The sequence below is a fragment of the Nuphar pumila genome, chromosome 6 (genome assembly GCF_984573655.1).
Source record: "Nuphar pumila chromosome 6, dmNupPumi1.hap1.1, whole genome shotgun sequence".
In the NCBI taxonomy this organism is placed as follows: Eukaryota; Viridiplantae; Streptophyta; class Magnoliopsida; order Nymphaeales; family Nymphaeaceae; genus Nuphar; species Nuphar pumila.
The window spans coordinates 35,912,548-35,934,143 of NC_143254.1; the positions used below are offsets into that span (position 1 = coordinate 35,912,548).

Here is a 21,596-nt window from a genome sequence, read left to right on the forward strand (position 1 = left end):
TTAGCGACGGAGTAGCGACAGAATATATTCCGTCGCTTTTTTGGTATTTGGGTTTCGCGACGGCTTCGCGACGGAATTTTTCCGTCGCTAAATGTCGCGTAAATCCCTAATCCCATCCCTCTTTCTCTTTTCCCTGTTTCGCTGTACTGCACCCTCCCGCCGCCCGTCGGCCCTCGCCACCGTCCGGCCACCGCCGCTCGCCAGCTGCCGCTCCCCGTCCACCGCTCGCCAGCCGGCGCTCGCCAGCTGCCGCTCCCCGTCAACCTCCCGCCACCGTCCGGCGAAGCGCAGGTTCTTCTTCTTCTTCTTCTTCTTCTTCTTCTTCTTCTTCTTCTTCTTCTTCTTCTTCTTCTTCTAAACGCAGGGGGTACGCCCCTTCCCTGCCGGAAACGGAGGGGGTTTAACCCCCTGCCGTGCTTTCCGGCAGGGGGGGTCGACCCCCTGCGTTTCCGGCAAGGGGGGTCGACCCCCTGTCGGAAAGGCATGGGGGGTCGACCCCCTGCCGGAAACGCATGGGGGGTCGACCCCCTGCCGGAAACGCATCGGGGGTCGACCCCCCTGCCGTAAAGGCACGGCAGGGGGTCAACCCCCCATGCCGGAACTGCCTTTCCGGCAGGGGGTTTAACCCCCTTCCCTGTTTTGAAAAGAATTTTTGTCGGCTGGGCCGGCTGGGCCGGCTATGGCCCTGTCATAGGCTCGCCTAGCACCCAGCCGACTGGGTGCTGGGCCTGGCGCACCTGCCAGCATGCTGGCAGTCAGCCGAGTGCTACTCGGCTGGCTGCCAGCCAGCCAACAGCCACCAACGTGAATAAAAAGATTTTTTTTTTTGAAATAAAGGGATCATACCCAGCCGATCACTCGGCTGGGCCAACAACGAGGGTTCACGGCTTGACTTCGGCTGGTCTGTCAGCCGACACCCATACCACATCGATCGTGCCATGGATTTCTTTTTGAAAAAAAAAATGAAAAACAAGGAAAAATATCAATATAACATAGTGGATTCGTAGATCCACTGATTCGCCATGGATTTCCATCAAAACATGCATGGAAATCCTACCTCTACCCGATTTCTCAAACGTTTCACATAAGAAAATGCCCGTACCTTGAGAGAAATACCCGATTTTTTTAGTTAGTGTTTCATCTTGTTTCATGATTAGTTAGTTTGTTACTTAATTTGTTTTGTTTTTGTGCAGATTTTTCAACGGAACCAACTCGTGCTCGGCTACCTGTGGTAAGTAAATGACAAAAACAATGCAAATCGGGTAAATACCCGTGGTGAGTAAGTGATGCAAACGTATCACATGTTATTTAATTTATTGAATGCAGCACTTTATTGTTCACACACTCACTTAGTTGTTGATATCTAGGACTGCTTTGTTGGAGTTCGGAGATCATGCTGAGCATGATTTTAATGTAGAAATATGGAAGTGTTCTTATTTTTGGAGTACGGAGTCCATGCTAAGCATGGTAGTAGTTAGTGAGATATTGAAGTGTGTTTGCTGCAGGTACATGTTTGCCATTTATTTGATATGAATGATTATGATGTATTGCAATGTTTGATGTAATTGTATCCATGCTTGCATGTAGTTACTTTCAATTTGATTTTCACTTCCATGTGAAATTTTATAATAAAAGCATGCTTCAAATGATTGTATCATGTCATTAATAGTTTGCACATGAAAATATTAAGTTATCAATGCATGCATCAAAATTCTTGTTATTGTTTGACATAGTATATTGCATGATAAATTTGATATTTTCTTCATCGTCGCATTCTGATTGTTTTTTTCTTAATTCGTTAGGATACTATTCGTAACATCATACGACAGAATGACTGCAAACCGTGAATGGATGTACCGTAGGATAGTGGACAATGAGTTATCGCATGAATATATGGATGGTGTCGATAGTTTTATTGAATTTGCAACGGCGAGTGTCAGTACGGTAGATCCCACAGGTCGGATTAGGTGTCCCTGCAAGATTTGTAAGAATAATCGATTTGTAGAACCTCATGGCGTTAGACATCACCTATACAGGAAGGGTTTTGTGAGTGATTATCAGAACTGGGCGTTTCATGGAGAAGAATTTAGAAACGATTTTGATACACGGGTGAATGTGGTGCACGATAATCCATATACGAATTTGATATTTGATGCTGCAGGAACAGAACTGGGTTCTGCTATGAGTTCTAGTGATGTAAGAACTGTCGTAGATGAAGAATCACCAAACGATGCAGCTAGTAGATTTTATGATTTACCTAAAGATGCTGATGAGCCACTTTGGAACGGTTGTGAGAGTCACACTATCTTGTCTGCAGTTCTTCAACTAATGAATTTGAAGTCCGAGTATAATTTGAGTCAATCATGTTTTGACCGTTTGTGCATGATTGTGAAGAGTATGTTGCCTAAAGATGAGAAATTGCCACAAAATTTCTATCGTGCGAAAGTTATGGTCAACGCTCTAGGTATGGGTTACAAAAAGATTGATGCTTGTCCAAATCACTGCATGTTGTATTTCAAGGAGCAGGAAAATGACATATCATGCCCGTCATGTGGGCATCCTCGGTTCAAGCCAAAGACAAGAGGCAATGGTAGCACGAGATCAAAGGAAGTTTCATACAAGTCGCTCCGCTACTTTCCTATCACTCCTAGATTGCAGCGATTGTATATGTCTTCAAAGACAGCTAAACACATGAGATGGCATGCAAATAAAGTTCGACACGATGAAAACAAGATCACGCATCCTGTTGACGCTGAAGCTTGGAAGCACTTTGATCGTACTCATCAGAACTTCGCAATGGAAGTGCGAAATGTTAGACTCGGTCTATGTACAGATGGATTTAATCCATTTGGGGGTAGATCAACTCCATACTCATGCTGGCCAGTATTTGTAACTCCATACAACCTTCCACCAAGCTTGTGTATGAAACGTCCAAATCTTTTCTTGTCTCTGTTGATCCCTGGTCCGACCTCACCTGGCCAAAATCTTGATGTATATCTAAGGCCATTGATTGATGAATTAAAAGTACTATGGGATGACGGTGTTACCACGTATGATGCCCACAAAAAACAAAATTTCAACATGAAGGCCTCTGTTCTATGGACAATCAGTGACTTCCCTGCATATGGTATGTTATCTGGTTGGAGCACACATGGGAGGTTGGCTTGTCCGTACTGCATGGAGGATTCCAAAGCTTTTAGATTGAGGCATGGAAGGAAGCCTTGCTGGTTTGATTGCCATCGTCGATTTCTACCCAGCGATCATCCGTTCCGACGTCAAAAGAATGCATTTACAGCAGGCACAACTGAAATGGAAGGTCCATCCTCAAGATTGTCTAGCATAGAGATTTTAAGAAGATTGCGATACTTTCCAAATGTATTAACAGATGCCCGCAGTCCTACACCCTTCCGTGGATTTGGGAAGGAACACAATTGGACGAAAAAATCTATTTTTTGGGAACTACCGTATTGGCCGACCCTATTGATACGACATAATTTGGATGTGATGCATGTAGAGAAAAATGTGTTTGATAATGTGTTCAATACAGTAATGAATATTAAAGGAAAAACGAAGGATAATCCGAAGGCCCGTATGGATTTAAAATTAATATGTAAAAGACCAGAATTGGAACTCAAAGAGTATAATGGCAAAGTACTGAAACCAAAGGCGAAGTACGTGCTCGGACCTGATCAAATAAAACATGTATGTCAATGGTTGAGACAACTGAGATTTCCAGATGGATATGTCTCTAACATTGCTCGAGCTGTGAAGATTGACGATGGACAGTTATATGGGTTGAAGAGCCATGATTGTCATATCTTTATGCAACGATTGATACCCCTAGCATTCCATGATATGTTAGACAAACCTATATGGGGGGTATTGTCTGAGTTGAGCGGATTTTTCAGAACATTGTGCGCATCGGAGGTCATTGTATCAGATGTAAAGAATCTCGAGGACTCTGTCATCACCACTGTTTGTCTGTTAGAAAAGATATTTACGCCAGCATTTTTCGATGTTATGGAACATTTGATCATACATCTGCCATATGAACTAAGGGTTGGTGGCCCTGTGCAATATCGATGGATGTACCCATTTGAAAGGTATATGTTTTTTTATATTTGTCTCTTTAATGACAGATATTTAAAATTTGAAATGTATATTCTTGTCAGATGCATGTTCGACCTAAAAAAAAAGGTTCGTAATAAAGCAAGAGTAGAAGGCTCTATTTGTGAGGCGTACACTTTAGAAGAGATTTCAAATTTCTCATCTATGTACTTCGAACCTCATATTTCAATACGTTACACATGCCCGCCCCGTAACGATGATGGAGAACAAGTAACTGTAGTTGACAAGCTGTCGATATTTCAACGACTTGGGCATGCATTTGGTAGTTGCCGATCAAGGCTATTGACAGATCGAGAGCAAGATGCAGCACACATCTATATTCTTTTTAATTGTTCAGCGATCGACCCATTCATAAAGGAATGTGATCCAAATGATGTACCAAGTGGATGGGCAAACAATGAAGAAGAAGAAGAAGAAGAAGAAGAAGAAAGTCAAACTAGTGACGAGGAAGAATTCTCAAGCTAGTGAAAAAAATCTTATACTACAAACCTCTATTTAAATGCATTGTAATACTTGATGTGAGTTGTATTGCAATACTTGGTGTGAATGATTAAAAATTTTATTTCAATGTATTGTAATACTTGATACGAATGATTCGAATGCATTGTAATTTATCTGAATGTATTATAATTTATGCAATTAACGAATGATTTGAATTAGTGCAATACTTGATGTCAATGATTTGAATTATTTGAATGCATTGCAATGCTTGATGTGAATGACTTGAATGCATTGTAATACTTGATGTGAATTATTTGAATGTATTGTATGACATATGTTATTTGTTAGAATATGGTTCGTGGAGGTTATAGTGGTCGCTCATCCAGTAGTAGCCAGGCTCAACCTTCATCTTCACGGGCTCCTGTGATAGGTATATCATATAACTAATTAGATGCTTGATTAGTTCAAATGCACATTCTGAGAACTTGGTGTGTATTTTTTTACAGATGATGTTGCGCCTGTATACGACCCACCTACACCAGTTGATCGCACAAGTCAACAGCCAACACAGGAAACAGGGTCTTCACAGGCTGGCACAAGAAGACTCATTCGAATAGTGTATATCGATAATCGACCGTAAGTATTTTGTTTTCAATTATTGCATATCTTTTAAATATTTTATATTGATATTTACTGTGTAACAATTCATGTGCAACACGAGGTTTGAGCCACAAGAAGTAGTACGGGAGATTAGGAATTCACTTCTTCAACATCTACCAGGACCAGTTGCTCAATGGAAAGAGTACCCAAATGAGGTATTAGACAGATTGTGGTCCTCATTCATGGTATACAGTTGTTCCTCATAGTTAATGTGTTTCATATTTAATTTATTTAAGCAATGTCTACTAACTTTTTGAAAATATTTGTAGGCTTCGAATCGCTTTGCAACTACGGTGGAAGAAAATGATGCAAGGAAGGTGTGGCAGAAGGTGGCTGCCAATCGATTTGCAGACATGCTGCACACTATGAAGACTGCAGCAAAAAAAGCATCTGGCGTAGTAGATGATCCATTACTGTGGAAGGGCCATGGTCCTATTACTATCAGGAGAGATTACTGGGATGAAATGTGCGATATGTGGGCGGGAGATGCATTTAAAAATCGCTCTGCGAAGGCTTCACAAAATCGATCGAAGATGCCCGAAGCCCATCTACACACAGGTGGATCTAAGACATTTGGGAGCCACCTAAAGAAAATGGTAACTCATCAATATATAATATTAATTTTATAAGTATAGTTGCAAATTTGTGTACTAAATCTTTTGTCATTTAACTTCGCAGGAAGCAGAAAAAGGAGGCAGTGTACCATATAAGGATGTGTTTGTAGAAACACATAAACGGAAGACCACGGGAGTCTTCGTATCAGAGAAGGCGAGAACGACAATGGTATGTATTAATTCTATTAATAATCATTGCAATATATATGCAAGTCATCATAATGTTATCATTAATTATTAATGAATACTTTAAACATTATTTTGTAGGAGGCATATGAGCAACAAATGGTAGAGCGATATGGTGAAGACGCTACTCAGCATCCATCATTTGATCCTACAGCATGGGTGACTGCAGCAGGTGAACCCAAAAAAGGTCGCGTGTTCGGGTTTGGGAGTAATATGAACACTTCACCAGTTATTGGTTCTTCCAGTTACGGCTCACCAACTTCTTGCGCCGACATAAGCTCCAAGCAGCCGACTATTCTTTCCGGTGATGATGTATCCGAGATCATTAATGAATCACTGAATAACTACTTCCAATACACCGTCGCCCCCTTTCTCCGAAATGAGATCAAGGCCGCTGTTCAGGATAGAGGATCTTCGATTCCAGGTCCCTCTCAGGTATAATCACATATATAGTTTTTTTGACTATCTTAAAGCACATCTGAGCATGGTAGAATCACATATAGAGTTTTTCTAGATGCCTTAGAACACATATGAACATGCTATAATCACATATTCAATTTTTTTACTGCCTTAGCACACATATGAGCATGATAGAATCACATATATATATATTTAACTTTTTGTCTGTCTTAGAGCACATATGAGCATGATAGAATCACATATAAAGTTTTTTTGATTGCATTAGAACACATAAGCATGCTATAATCACATATTCAGTTTTTTTACTGCCTAAGAACACATATGAGCATATTATAATCACATATTCTGTTTTTTGACTGCCTTAGCACACATATGAACATGCTATAATAACATATAGAGTTTTTTAACTGCCTTAGAACACATATGAACATGTTATATATCATTTATGATAGAATCACATATAAAATTTTTGGCTTTGCCTGCCTTAGAGCACATATGAGCATGCTATATTCACATATTCAATTTTTTTACTGCCTTAGCACACATACGAGCATGATCGAATCACATATATAGTTTTTTGCTTGCCTTAAAGCACATCTGAGCATGGTAGAATCACATATAGAGTTTTTTTATATGCCTTAGAACACATATGAACATGCTATAATCACATATTCAATTTTTTGACTGCCTTAGCACACATATGAGCATGATAGAATCACATATAGAGTTTTTTTATTGCCTTAGATCACACATGAGCACATGATAGAATCACATATAGTGTGTAATTTATTTCATTATATTTTGTTTATCAATACTGACTGTTCTTTTCTTGTGTAGGCTGCTAGCGATAATCAGGGTAGTGGAGCTGAAGGGACAGATAAAGACAATGAACAAGAAGACGCACAAAATCTTGGCGATGATTAGAGGACTGTGTTGAAGAAGTTCTATTTTTTTTATTTTTCCTAATTGTAATTGTTGAATTGTAAATAATTAAACTTCTTAGTTTTAAGGTGGAACGATTAATTATTATAGATACTTGTTATATGAATTTTTTTGTGTGGTTTGTTTTTTATTTACAGGAAATATAAATTGTACAGGAAATATAAATTGTACAGTTCTCCGTAATTAATTTTTAAATAATTTTTTTTTTATTTTTTTTCGTTTTTGCGACGGATTAGCGACGGATGATTCCGTCGCTATTCATATTAATCTAGCGACGGCTTAGCGACGGAATTAAATCCGTCGCCACGCCGTGGTCGCCGTTTAGTACCGGCGGATTGGCGACGGAATATAGCGCTCGTTATTCCGTCGCAATTAGCGACGGACTTGGCGACGGAATTATTCCGTCGCCAGTTAGCGTCGAAATATTCGCGACGTAAGCATACTGTCGCCGCGTTGTCGCTAATCCGTCGCTAACATGGTTAGCGACGGATTAGCGACGGATTAGCGACGAAAGGTGGTCGTCGCTAATCTACTGCTCTGTTGTAGTGATATATGGGGTAACATTTGCTAACGTTGTCCTAACAATCCAAATGTGTCAGAAATTATATGCACTTGTTGTGTTGACCCAATCAGACCTCATGGATGGATTCAGCATGGTGCAAATGCTAGAAACAGGCTTGTAGATCATGTGTTTTTGATGAAAAAATATTACACATTATAGACAATTGGTTTTTCATAGCTCATAAAATCATTCTTACATGTCATAGTTGAACGATTTGAGAGCCTATTTTTACTAACTCAAACATGTAGATCATATCTATAAGGTTAGTTTCATGAAAATAAAAAAAAAATTATAAAAAAAAAACTCATTTGTCGATAATGGCGACACGATCAAATGTTAACCCTATATATATGGTTAATCTGACATTAAACTAGTTGTATTTAATTTTGGGTTCAACCTTATAAAATAACTAAAATACTTTTTAAAGAATGATATTTTTTTAAAATGCATGGTTACTTTTTTGGATGTTATTGGTTTTTTGAACTTAGAGAAAATTGAAAAGTCAATCACCTTTTTCAAAAAAAGTAACTCTATAAAGCTATCAAACCTTGTATTTTAAAAAATGGCATTCTTTAAATAGTATTTTAGTCATTTACATAAGGTTGAATTTATCTAATATTAAACATAATTAGTTAATGTTAGATTAACTCATATATATATATATATATATAAGTGTCAACAGACCTGGTTTACCTAGACCCGATTGTAAACACCCTAAATTTTTCTCGTTCATTCCAGGCACCCCCTTTCAGCAGATGCCATTCCCCTTAGGAGTCTAACCCCTAGGTCCAGTCTAGTTTAGGTGTCATTCCACCCCCTTTTCATTGGTAAAACTACCATTTTACCCTTAGGTCACCCTAGATCCCTGCCAATTAGACCCAGTCAAACCCATTTTAAGTTCAAAGTAGTGAGAATGTCTGTCATTTCTAGATCCTCTGAGCTCACGATAAGTGCATCCTGTTCATTTTTGTTCATTTCAGCTAAAATTAGTTCATTTCTCGAGGAATGAGCTCAATTCTAACTCGACTCCTAGTCAATTATTTCTAAGTCAGTTATTTCCAGTCAATCATGTTCTCCTAAGTCTAACTCGAGCTCACTAGGGGTTCAAGTGGCTCGGTTCCAGTTTAAATTCGTTTCTCATAGTCTTGAAGTTCATTTTAGCTCACTTCGGCTCATTTCAGCTGCAATTGAGCTAAATCAAGTCAATCTAGCTAGTGTTTGAGCTTCAGATTCAGTTTATCTCAGTATAACTGACCTTTATTCTAGCTCAAACCTAGTACATTCTTGTTACCCACTTCATTTTAGTGTTCATTTCTCATCATTTCTCTGAGAACTGGGTCATTTCTTGATCATACAGCCAAGGAGTTTAGTTGAGTCAGTACCTTTTTAGTTTCTCTGAGTTTAGAAACCCTAGAATCCAGTTCAAACCTCATTTTTTAGTGTTTCTCTCTACCCTGCAGGGGCAAAATCATTTCTCAGGTCATTTTATTCAAATCATCATTTTTATCATTTTCCAAGTTGGTATAAGTGTCAATCCGGGCTCAGATCAATTTCTTTTTCAAAAATTTTATCTATATTTAAGATCTAATTCATATTTGGATCAGATCCAATATTGGATCTTATATCCAATACCCAATCCTCATCCTCGAACAAGAATCTTTAATTTCGTGTCTCTACCAGGGGTCTGGGACTTCAAATCCCTCATCCAGGGTTTGCATTTGGCATATCATTTCAAATGCATTTCATGTCACGACATGTCATTCTCGAGATTCAACACTCATGTTTTCAAAATATCAAATCCAGACTCTATTTTAAAACCTTTCTTTCGAAATCAATTTCAAAAACCTGGGTTTTAAATCAATATTTTCTTGGCCAACCCCTAGGATTTTATATTCCTTATTTCAAAGCATTTTCCTTAGAAAAATGATTTAGAGTCATTTTAAACTTGATTTTTAATCAATTCTGGATTTTCTTCAAGTGGGGCCCACCCTACAGGAGGCGCCAAACCCTAATTTTTTCATCTTTATTCAATTTCATTTTATTTCATGTCTTCTTTCAAAAATATAATTTTTTTAACAAATCTAGGTGTCTTTTAAAGCTTTTAGAAAATATTGTTTTTAACCCCTTTATTTTATTTTTCTTAAAATCATTTTTGAAAAACCAAATGAGGCCCACACATGTGGCGCCACATTTGAGGGTATTTGAGTCTATTAGGTTTAGTTAGAGTTTTAATTAGGTTTGGAGTTTGAAAAGTCAAAAGCCAAAACGTGAATTCAATTAGGACTTTGATTTTATTTTCAAATTTATCTTTTGTTTTAAACTTCTTTTAAAAACCTTTATTTATTTGTTTTAAAAACCAAATATGGGGCCCACTTCGATGGCACCATATTTGAGGATTTTCAAGCTTGTTTAGGACTTAATTAGGTTTAGTCAAAGTGAATTTTAATTAGAACTCTTCAAGGAAATTACCCATCCCTCATTTTTTCTTGTTTATCTCTTTTAATTAAGAAAGTTTCGACTAGATCGGAACTCTTTCAAAATTTCTATAAATACCTACCTCTAGGATTTCAACCCCCTCATGCTTTTCTCTCCTCTCCTTCAAGTTCCAGCAGCGTCCTCCATTAAAGTCTAAGGTGAGCGCCTTCTTCCCTTTTCGTTTATTAAATTTTTTTTACTTGTTTTTCTATGATTTTCCATGTAATCCACCATTGCCGCACCTTGTAGTTCATCTTTTTCTTTTCTTTTTCTTTCAATAACCCATGTTTATGGTTCAAGATGATGATCAGCTGAGTGCTTAATGAGTTTTACACATTTTTTATCCGTCAATCATGTTTATATTTTGTTTATTTCATGATCGCCCAAAAAAAGATCGAGATTCGACCCTTCTATGGATTGAATCCCTCTTTTAATGGCTATATCAAATTCTTGATCATGCTTCTCTGCGTTTTTATTTTTATTTCATCATATTCATGTTTATTTTCAGTTATTCATGATTCATGATTCATGGCATTAGTTACATGTTTTTATGGTTTTATCATGCTTGGTTAGGTTTCTTTTGTTCTAGGGTTTAGGTTTTACAATTTTGATTTCTGGCCTCCTGTTAATGTTATTATTTTATCAGTTTATATTCATTATTTAAATCTAAATTTTTTATGGTGGAATCATGCATTTGTCTACGGTTTCCAATAAAAAATTTAGATTTTTTTGAGTTCTGTAACCCTTTTCATAAATTCAAGAAACAAAACCTTATTCCTGCACCTGTTAAAATGCTATGCAAAATCCAAAGTTGTTTGTCAGGGTCATATCTCCCTCATCGAAGATTGTATTTTAAATCCGTAAAAAGCGACATGTTTGTCAGAGTGTCTAGTATATTATTTAAAATTTTGAGAATTTTTCATGGTGGTTGGTGGTTTACTATTTTTTCTTCATCTAAAGCCAAAATATGTTTCTCTAGAACCATTAGGCATTATATAAACCCTAGGTCATCTTGTCAGAATGATTTCTCCCTAACCGGAGATTGTATCGATGATCCATAAAAAGTGACATGTTTATCTGAATGTCTAGTTTCTTCAGTAGGATTTCTATGATTTTTGAGTATCGTTTGCTATTTTTCTTTAATCCAAAATCAGGACTTGCTTTTCTTGAACCGTTAGATGTTGGCCGGAATCAAACGCAACTTGTTGAAACAACTTCTGCCTAACCGGAGATTGTAATTTAAATATGTAAAAAGGGTTATTTTTATTCTGATGTCTAGTTTATCTCTGTTGAATTTCATAAATTTTTATTACTTTTTGATATTTGATTCTGGTCTGACACTATGATAGGTATAAAACAATAGATAAAATAACATATTTTTTATTTTTTATTTAATATTCATATCCAATTAATCTCAAAAATATATTTTTCAATTGAATCTTATTTTTAAAGTTATTAGAAGTGTCCATGTCAATTTTTATGAATTTTGGAATTCATTTGATGTATTATTTAGTTAAATCATAAAAATAACATGCCCGCGGAGTTTCGATTTGACCGAAACACGGGCAAATTTCATTGTTTTTTCATATTTCATTATTTTTGTCCATTATTTTCATCAAGGATCTGCTTTAAGCCCTTTCCTATTTGCTATAGTGATGGATGAGCTTACGAGATCAATTCAAGAAAATATGTCATGGTGTATGTTGTTTGCTGATGATATTGTTTTGATTGATGAGTCTAGAGCTGGGGTTAATGCTAAGTTAGAATTATGGAGACAGACATTGGAAGCAAGAGGTTTTAAGTTGAGTAAGAGTAAAACAGAATACATTGAATGTCGATTTAGTAAGCAACGAAGTAGTGATGGGAGTGTAGTGAAGCTTGGTGAGTAAGAAACACTGGTGGATGATTCTTTCAAATATTTGGGATCTATCATTCAAAAGTATGGGAAAATTGATGGAGATGTAAATCATAGGATAAAGGTTGGGTGGATGAAATAGAAGAGTGCAACTGGAGTGTTGTGTGATCGTAGAATGCTATTGCGGTTGAAGGGAAAGTTTTATAGGACGGCTATTAGGCCCGCTTTACTATATAGTACGGAATGTTGGGCTGCCAAGAGACATCATATTCAAAAAATGAGTGTAGCTGAGATGCATATGCTGAGATGGATGTGTGGAAATACAATAAAAGATAAGATTCGGAACAAGGAGATACGTAAGAAGGTAGACGTTGCACCCATTGAAAATAAGATGAGAGAGAATCATTTACGGTGGTTTGGACATATTCGATGAAGGCCTAATGATGCTACAGTTAGAAGGATGGAGAAATGGGAAAATATATTAGTTAAAAGAGGTCGGGGTAGGCCTAGGAAGACATGGATGGAGATGATAGGAAAGGATATGAATGCTTTGAACCTCACCAAGGACATGGCATTGGATAGAAATGAATGGAGGAGAAGGATTCATGTGAAAGACCCAGAATGATTTTCTTTGTTGGTTTAAATCGCTGACCCCAATTGTTTTGGGATGAAGGCGTAGTTGTTGTTGTTGTTGTTGTTGTTGTAGAGTTTGATCATGTTCATAATTATATTAGGGTTTTTTCCACCCAATTTGGCATCATTTTGAATCTGTTTGATCCTCGAATTAAGCGTATTACAAATTTTTTTTCGAAAACCCCCTGTTTTTAACCTTGTTTTATAATAAACATTTGTTTTTAATTGTATTCTAGACATTTTTTCCTCAATTTTGAATTTTGAATTTATTTATTTTATTATTTATTCAGTATGCATCATCCATTATGTTATTTAATGAGTTTTATTTCAGGAAAGTATAAAAAAAGGCTTATATCTAGATAAATATCTCAATTTTCAGATATTGTTGGATAATCCAGAAAAGCCGACATTTGTCTACTAACAAGTTTCTAATTTTGCAGGAAAGCTCAAGATTAGATTTTCTTTTATTTTTCTTTTTTTATTTATTCAATTATTGATATAAATTATAATTATAATATTGGAATAAGAATTTACTTTTCTGCTTAACTTAGGTTGCATTTGCATATAGTTTGGTTTTAATATATTACTGTTATTGCTTATCATTCATGCACATTTTTCAAATTCACAATGGTCAACATGAATGGCACATGCACCTACTTCTACAGAGTTGGTAAACTTAGTGGAGTTCGTATTTGTGACCATAGTTAGAATACGAACAAAACTCATATTTATCATCTTCTTTTAAGTTACAAACAACGTACACTCTTAGGCTATTTTAAAAAAATTATAGCATATTTTTAAAAGCTTTTTCAAGTATTTTTCCTTTTAGAATCAAATGAGACATATTCAATATATATTCATGACCATAGTTAGGGATATATAGCAATATTTATCTCATTTAAATTCTATAAGGCACATAAATTCTTTTACAAAATATTTTCTCACATTCTTCAAAAAATATTTTCATAAATTACATCCATGCATCTTCTAGATTTAGACTGTATCATAAAAAAGTTCACAGAGCCACACGCCCATCCCTTTTGATCTATTCATAGTTCCATCTCAGAAAAACCAATTTCTCAAAACACCAGGATTGCCCTTCTTCAAAAATTGATTTTCTCATAATAGTTTTCCTTTCTTCAAAAGTGTTTTCCAAGTTTGAAAAATGATTTTCAAAGCATCTCCTTTTCCAAGTATTTTTCCAAAATATTTCAAGCATACATCATGTTTTTAGTCAAATTTTTCTAAAGTCACATCACATGCTTGCTTCTTTGTGCATTTAGAAATAGAATATCTATTTAGACAGTTGAGCAAAGCAAAGTACATGATTGATTCTTGGTTTGATTACCCCTGGTTATGGCACTAGGAACGGTTGAACCTCGTACCGACAGGCGAGTCTCATCCTCTCAATCTTTCCCATATTTTTCAAAACAGAGGCGAGTTATTTTTAAAAACTTTTTCAAAAGGTCAGTTTGACTTACAAAAGTAAAATTTTGCAATGATAACAGATTTGGTGATCGAGATGGGACCTGTCTTCGCTGGATCAATCTTGTACCATGCTCTATTCAACTTGTCAAAATTGTGTTCTACAATGTCAGTTCTATTTCATTTCGTGTGAACCTAGGAGCCTAGAATCAAACCCAGCTGACATGGATTGCATATAGACCTAGGCATGGTTTGGTAGGACTGATTGAGGAGGCATTATTCATGCTCACATAGACTTAGGTCTCATACAATCCTCTTCAATCTAGGATCTGATTGAAAACATTGTTTGTTTCTCATAAAGTTTTTAAAATTTTACTTCTTTAGGTCATTAGAGTCTTCTGTTTTCTTGCATGTTGATTATTTTTCAAAAACAACCCTACCTATTTTTACCTGACCACCACGTTGCTAGGCTTTCTTCTAGAATCATAGTTTAGGACAAAGCCTTACAACTGAGCCACTTATTTGGGTCGAACCCTTCTGCCACGTACCGAGGGTTATAGTTCAAAGTATATCGGTAGGCGCTCAAGGATGTTGAAAAATATGAGCCTAGAACTGGAGAAAATTGTTTTATGCCATGTAGATCGAGCCTTAGCTCGAGTATATTGGCATAGCATGATTGGACACAAATGATCTGAGCCTTAGAGTTAGGATTAGGGTCCTACATCTATTTCAAAACTTGTGCATGTAGAGTCAGCCTTTTAGGGAATGTTGTATGCACATACTTGTTTGTGTAGGATGTTGTGTGAATGTATCTCCTCTATTTTCCCTTTAATTTTCTTGTATTACCTTAGATTCTCTTTTATTTTTATAAAGATTTTATCAAAACCTTGGATGATTTTTCAAAAAAATCCTCTATTTTTCTTCAAAACTCTAGGCAATTTTTCTTTTTCTTCTGTTCCTCTGGATCTCGAATTTCTAGCCTTATTTTGATCCTGCCTGCAATTTAAAAAAAAAAAACATGTATTTTTCTCTTGGATTTCAATCATGTTATTTTTTTTCAAATCTCTTCACCTTATTTTTCTCGTATTTTTCAGTGAATTCCCTGATTCTTGCAGTGGGAAATTATTCGTCCACCTTCCCTTTTAGGTTTACCTTAGTTGTGTACTTCCTTCGTCAAAGTAACAACATAATTATCATAATTCTAGCAACGACACAATCCCTGATAATAGGATATCCTTTCAAAATCTTTAACCTGATCTCGTCAGATTTTTCTCTTATCTTTTTCATTCAAATTGTTGCCCTAAAAAATTTTCCCTCATTCTGATCATCCCCTTTGACCTATAGAGAGTATCAGCATTGTTAAATGGTTCAAACCAGATCAGGCAAGAAGATTGCACCATATCAGCGCGTCAGCGATATCAGCAGCAGCGAAGAAAAGTTGAGTTCCCCAGGTTCAGCCAGAGGACAGGGCCAGCACGACAACGATGACATTAATCCTACCATGTATGAGTTATTCCAGAAGATGATGGCCAAGAGGCAATTAGAGCAAGCTGAGGCTAGCTCAGGAAAGGTTCCATCCAGGAAGAAGACTAAGGGCAAAACCATCAGGAAACACATCAAAATTGCCCAGAGAAGGATCCAACAGGTTAATGCTTCAGAAGGGGCAGATTCAGCGGAAGAAGTCTCTGAAGAAGAGCAGAAGGTGTTCAAAACGTTTATTCAAGAGCCTGAATCTGTCAAGATTTAGACCCCAGCATTCGACGATCCGATCTAGCTTCAGTTGAAGGAGATGACCAGGATGGTCAAGGATCTGCAGGCCCGTGATAAGGGCAAGAAAACCTACACAAGTGAAGACTTCTACGATGGCCTTGAAGGGGATGATAGTTTGGAAGAACTCCCATGCAAATTTATCAAATTCGATGTGACGAGCGATCCTAAGGCTCGCTTGGCCATGTTCTTTGTAGAATGCAATCGATTCAAGAGAGACAATCGTGCACTCTTCATTTGCTTTTCACGCAGCTTAGAAGGTACTGCAGCCAAGTGGTACTCTGAGCATATCAATCCAATCAAGTTGTGAGAGTTCAATAAGGTGGTCAACTTGTTCATCGAACAATAACTTTTCAATACTGAAAAATTGTCAACGCTCAACCGTCTCTGCAATTTGAAGCAGAAAGATAATGAAAAAGCCATAAACTTCATTCGCAGATAGAGAGGCACTTGCAATAGAATGAGAAACCCCATCTCAGAGGATCATGCACTCTAGATTATCCTGAACAACTTCTCACAACCTCTAAGAAGCCTTATTTCCAACTCGCCTTCCAAGTCTTTCATTGAGATTACTAAATAAACCAAGTGGCTCGAGATGGGGATGGAGAACAGAGTCTACGAAGGTATCATTCTCGTCAAGAACAGTCAAGATTTGAAGAATAAGACAAATTTCACCTTCTCCGCCAACTCTGGCAGCAATGACAACAAAGGTAGCAAGGACAATCATACAAATTAGAAAGAGAAGTCTTCTAAGCAGAACGACAAACCTGTTCAGTCCAACTTTCTACAGAAAGAAAAGATAAAGCGTGACGGTTGGGGTAATGACCGCAAGTTTACTTCTCTAGAGCAGTCGCTCAAAGAAATCCTTGAATATATGTTGACCAACGAATTAGTAAAGCTCCGAAGAGCCACATACCCTCCCATAATCATGGAAAGATTCATGAATCAGTTCTGCAAATTCCATCGGGCAGTAGGGCACTACATCAACCATTGTTTTGTCTTTAAGAACATCGTTCAATACTGCATTGAGAAGAATCTCCTTGTTGAGGATGAAAAAGACACCAATCAGCCATCCTGATCGGGCTTTTCCTCAATCATTCAAGAAATTGACAATGCCAGTGCTTTTTCATTCCTCATCTTGCTTTTGTCCTTTTAAAAGGGACAATTTAGTCTCATTTTTTTTCGTAATTTATCATTCTTTTTTCAATGCATCAATAAAAGTATCAATTTTCTTCAAAGTTGGCACCATCTTCTTTATATATTGTTGCTCTTTGTCCTTTTGCAAAATATTTTTTTGCAAGGGGTGACCTCTTTCAGAGTGCCTCTGAATCAATCAAGAACTCCATTGCCTTGTTACCTTCAGAGAACGCTCTTCAAATATCAAGTATTTATCTTTGCTCCCTAGTTACACTGGGGCATTTTTTTTGAAAATTTGTCTTTATCTCAGAACGTCATGTATGCAGGCAGGATCAAATAAATCCTTTCATTATCAAGCATTATCATTAAGCATTATTAAGTATTATCTTTTTATTTGCCTGATCTGCTTTCATTTGCATTGATCAGTTTATATTTGTCTGATCTGTATTCATTTGCATTGATCAGTCCCTATTTGCTTGATCTGCAATCATTTGCATTGATCAGCCCATATTTGTCTGATCTGTATTCATTTGCATTGATTGACACCAATTTACCTTATCTGCATTCATTTGCATTGTTCGGCCCCTATTTGCCTGATTTGCATTCATTTGCATTGATCAATCCATATTTTCCTAATCTGCATTCATTTGCATCAATCGGCACCAATTTACATTATATGTATTCATTTGCATTGATTGACGCCCATTTGCCTTAATCTGCATTCATCGGCCCATATTTGCCTAATCTGCATTCATTTGCATTGATCAACTCATATTTGCCTGATCTGCATTCATTTGCATTGATCGACTCATATTTGCCTGATCTGCATTCATTTGCATTGATCGGCCCATGTTTGCCTGATCTGCATTCATTTGCATCGATCAACACCAATTTGCCTTGATCTGCATTCATTTGCATTGATCGACGTCCATTCGTATCGACTTGCATCCTTTTGTATCGAATCAATTCCCATTCAGGATAAGGGATAAATCCTGAGTCCCTGGTGTGATCATTGCAAAATTTTTCCTTTTTTATTTTTTATCTTCCTTCTCTTTCCTTTTTGCCTCTTTTCCCTTTTTGAAGCGGATAAAAGAAAGAAAGAGAAGAGAAGAGAAAGAAAGAAAGAAGAGTGGAACTCTTTTGCAAGGTCTCACTTGACCTTAATTTTGAAAATATTTTAAAATTACTCGCCTCTGTTTCTCGTGAGAGTGAAGGTGAAAATTTCCACCACAATCTTCAAATATCTTCAGCGCGCCAACCTTTTCCTAAATCCAGTCTTACACTGGTTGAACCTCTTATATTTGGTTTTTACTGGTCAATGTTTCCAAACCTAGTCCAACTTCTGAGTTGGTCTACTTTTCTTTGAAGATTCGAGTTTCGACTCGAATTTTCTTTCACTTTCAACCTTCGCGTTGGTCTAGTTTTTCCTTTAAAATTTTGAGTTACGACTCAAATTTTCTTTCTTTCAAATCCAAGCACAGTTCTAGTTTCGACTCGAACCTTCTTTTAAATCTAACAATTGGTCTAGTCTTTCCTTTGAAGATTTGAGTTCCGACTTGAACCTTCTTTCAAATCAAAGAATTGGTTTAGTTTTCCTGAAGATTTGAGTTTCGACTCGAACCTTCTCTCAAATTTAACAATTGGTCCAGTTTCCTTTGAAGATTCGAGTTCCGACTCGAATTTTCTTTCTTTCAAAATCCAAGAATTGGTCTAGTTTTCCTTTGAAGATTTGAGTTTTGACTCGAACCTTCTTTTAAATCCAAGAATTGTTGTAGTTTTCCTTTGAAGATTTGAGTTCTGACTCGAACCTTCTTTCAAATCTAACAATTGGTTCAGTTTGCTTTAAAGATTTGAGTTCCAACTTGAATTTTCATTCTTCCAAAATCCAAAAATTAATCTAGTTTTTCTTTGAAGATTTGAGTTCCGACTCGAACCTTCTTTCAAATCCAAGAATTGATCTAGTTTTTCTTTGAAGATTCGAGTTTCGACTCAAATTTTTTTTCTTCCAAAATCCAAGAATTGATCTAGTTTTTCTTTGAAGATTCGAGTTCCAACTCGAACTTTTTTTCAAAATCCAACTTTCGAGTTGGTCGAACTTCCAAATTCAACTTCATGCTTAATGCCCATTTTTATCAATCGAACCCCTGGGTCACTCAAGTTTGTCGAGCAGACCTGCGGGTCACCAATTCTCATCAAGCAGACCTTCGGGTTACTAATATTATCAGTATCAGTCATCTTCGACCTACAGGTCGCATTTGTCAGTCATGGTCTTCCAGGATTCGAGCTTCGTGTCGAACTCATTTGCCAATTGGCCCAATATCAAATATCAATCATCTTTCTTGCAAGGGACCCTTTTTCCAAGGAGAGTTTGAGGGAGCTCGTTCCTTTCGCATGTCTTTATTGTTCGTTCACTGAACCTCTATTTCAGGGAGAGTTTGAAGGGACTCATGTCTTCACGAACAGTTTGCAAAGCATTTTTTATTGTTACATAAAGAGCCCCTTTCAGGGAGAGTTTCGACGAAAGCTCGCTTTCTTTGTATCCCATTTACCTTTTACCTTGGCCATCCCGTCATAAAGAACCCTATTTTCGGGAAAAGTATGATGGACTCACTCCTCTGTGATGATTCATTGAACTTATCCAATTGGTCGCCTTTCCATAAGAGAAGTCTAAAGTTAAGGAGCTTTGACGAAAGCTCAATTTCTCTTCAAAAGTTTATTTTGCAAACACCTCCTCTTCAGGGAAGAGAGGAGTATCTTTTATTACCCGTTCAGGTAAGGGTCAAGCCTAGGTCTCTTCTTTGGGAAAAGGTGATGCAATAAGATGATGTAGACTCGGTACAAACTGATCCACAATCCAAGATCCAAATGGATCTTGACACGTGGAAGCTTTTCACGAAAATGAGACTGAATAAGACTCAAGAAAATAGGTTTTTCAGGATTTGTGCACACTGTTTCGACAAATGCGGCCCAAATAAAAGTTGTGCGTAACTCACACAGATTTCCAACAAACCTAAAATCACTGGATTCAGATCAACGGTGTTTGTTATACAAACTCGAATCTGTGACTAATGAACAAGGTTATGACAAACTTTTGGATTCTGTGGATAGTCTATTTGACAAAGCTTTTGACCTAGAAAACAATAAATTTTATGAAAACTCTCAACTGAGAAATTGAAGGTAAAATCCATACCTTTGCAACAAACTAAAATTTGGAATTTTTTGAGTTTTATACAAGGCTCTACAAATTTTTTGAATTCTGGAAAATAGTATGAGTTATTGATAAAAGAACTAAATTTTCCACTATTCAATGGCATCAAATATTGATATTTTTGAGGTACTTAAACAAAGATTCAATTAAAACTCAAAACATAAAAATTGTAGATCTAGGTTCTAGATTTCCACAGAATCAAACAAAATAAATTTTCATTTAGAAAATCTCCAGATAACAAAAAAATACCGAACACCACTAGAAGTGTTCTAAACCAAGATAGTGACAGTGTATTCCTGTCAGTCCAAGACTTTGATAGCATTTTTTAGGAACTCAAACGGTTAATTCATGACATGGTCTCAACTACAAAGTTATAGAAAATGTCTTAACTTTACAGAAAGCTAAAGAACTCTGTGAAAGTGCACTAGGATCGAGGCAACGAGCACTACAGGGGGGTGAATAGTGCTTTTAAAAATTGTCTGCGGAATATTATAGGATTTTGCAAATCGAAAAGCAAACACACAAAAAACACAAGATTTTATCCTGGTTCGGTCTATCCCGACCTACATCTAGTCCCCAAGCAAAACCCGCTTGAGATTTCCACTATCAACCTTGTTAACTACAAGATCACACAGACCAAAACCGGTCCCACTTTCAGTAACAACCCTACTGAAAGCAAACAACTCCTTTAAACCAAGGAATCCTTCTTTTTACAGAAAAAATAAGTAACAACTTACAATACAACCTATGAGCCTTTCTTTTGAATGCAAATGAGATGCAATTGGCTTTTGAGGTTGTTGAAATACTCTACTCACGAATTCACTATCTCTCAAAGTGATTTGAGTGAAAAACTGAAGTGAAAATATCAAGTGAGTGAGAAAACAAATACTTGAATGAATAGGAGTGAAAAGCAATAAGTAAATTATTCAAATCGATTGAATTCCTGTTTTTTGAGTGTAAAATGCACTCATATTTATAGTTAAAGTTTTCCATACGTTGAAAGTATGAAAGGGTGTCAAAACTGTCCATTTTGAACGATCAAAATGCTTGAAAAATGAAAAGACACGCCTTTTTGAAGTTTCAGGAAAACGGTAAAATTAGTCGACTGAAACATCAGTTAGTCGACTAATAGTTAGTTATTAG

At 36.7% G+C, this 21,596-nt stretch overlaps 1 protein-coding gene across 1 annotated transcript; it reads left to right on the forward strand.

Annotated features, from left to right (window-relative positions):
- Positions 1 to 6,234: 6,234 nt before the first annotated feature.
- LOC149834630 (uncharacterized) lies at positions 6,235 to 7,493 on the forward strand. Its single transcript, XM_090010220.1, has 2 exons — positions 6,235 to 6,464; positions 7,287 to 7,493. Exons 1-2 carry the CDS (start codon positions 6,243 to 6,245, stop codon positions 7,371 to 7,373), a joined length of 309 nt encoding a protein of 102 aa, XP_089866346.1. The 5' UTR covers positions 6,235 to 6,242; the 3' UTR covers positions 7,374 to 7,493.
- The last annotated feature ends 14,103 nt before the right edge of the window (positions 7,494 to 21,596 follow it).

Coding starts and splice junctions, on each gene's coding strand:
- LOC149834630 (XM_090010220.1), top strand. CDS start 6,243: ATGAACACTTCACCAGTTATTGGTTCTTCCAGTTACGGCTCACCAACT. Junction 6,465..7,286: donor CGATTCCAGGTCCCTCTCAG/GTATAATCACAT, acceptor TTTCTTGTGTAG/GCTGCTAGCGATAATCAGGG.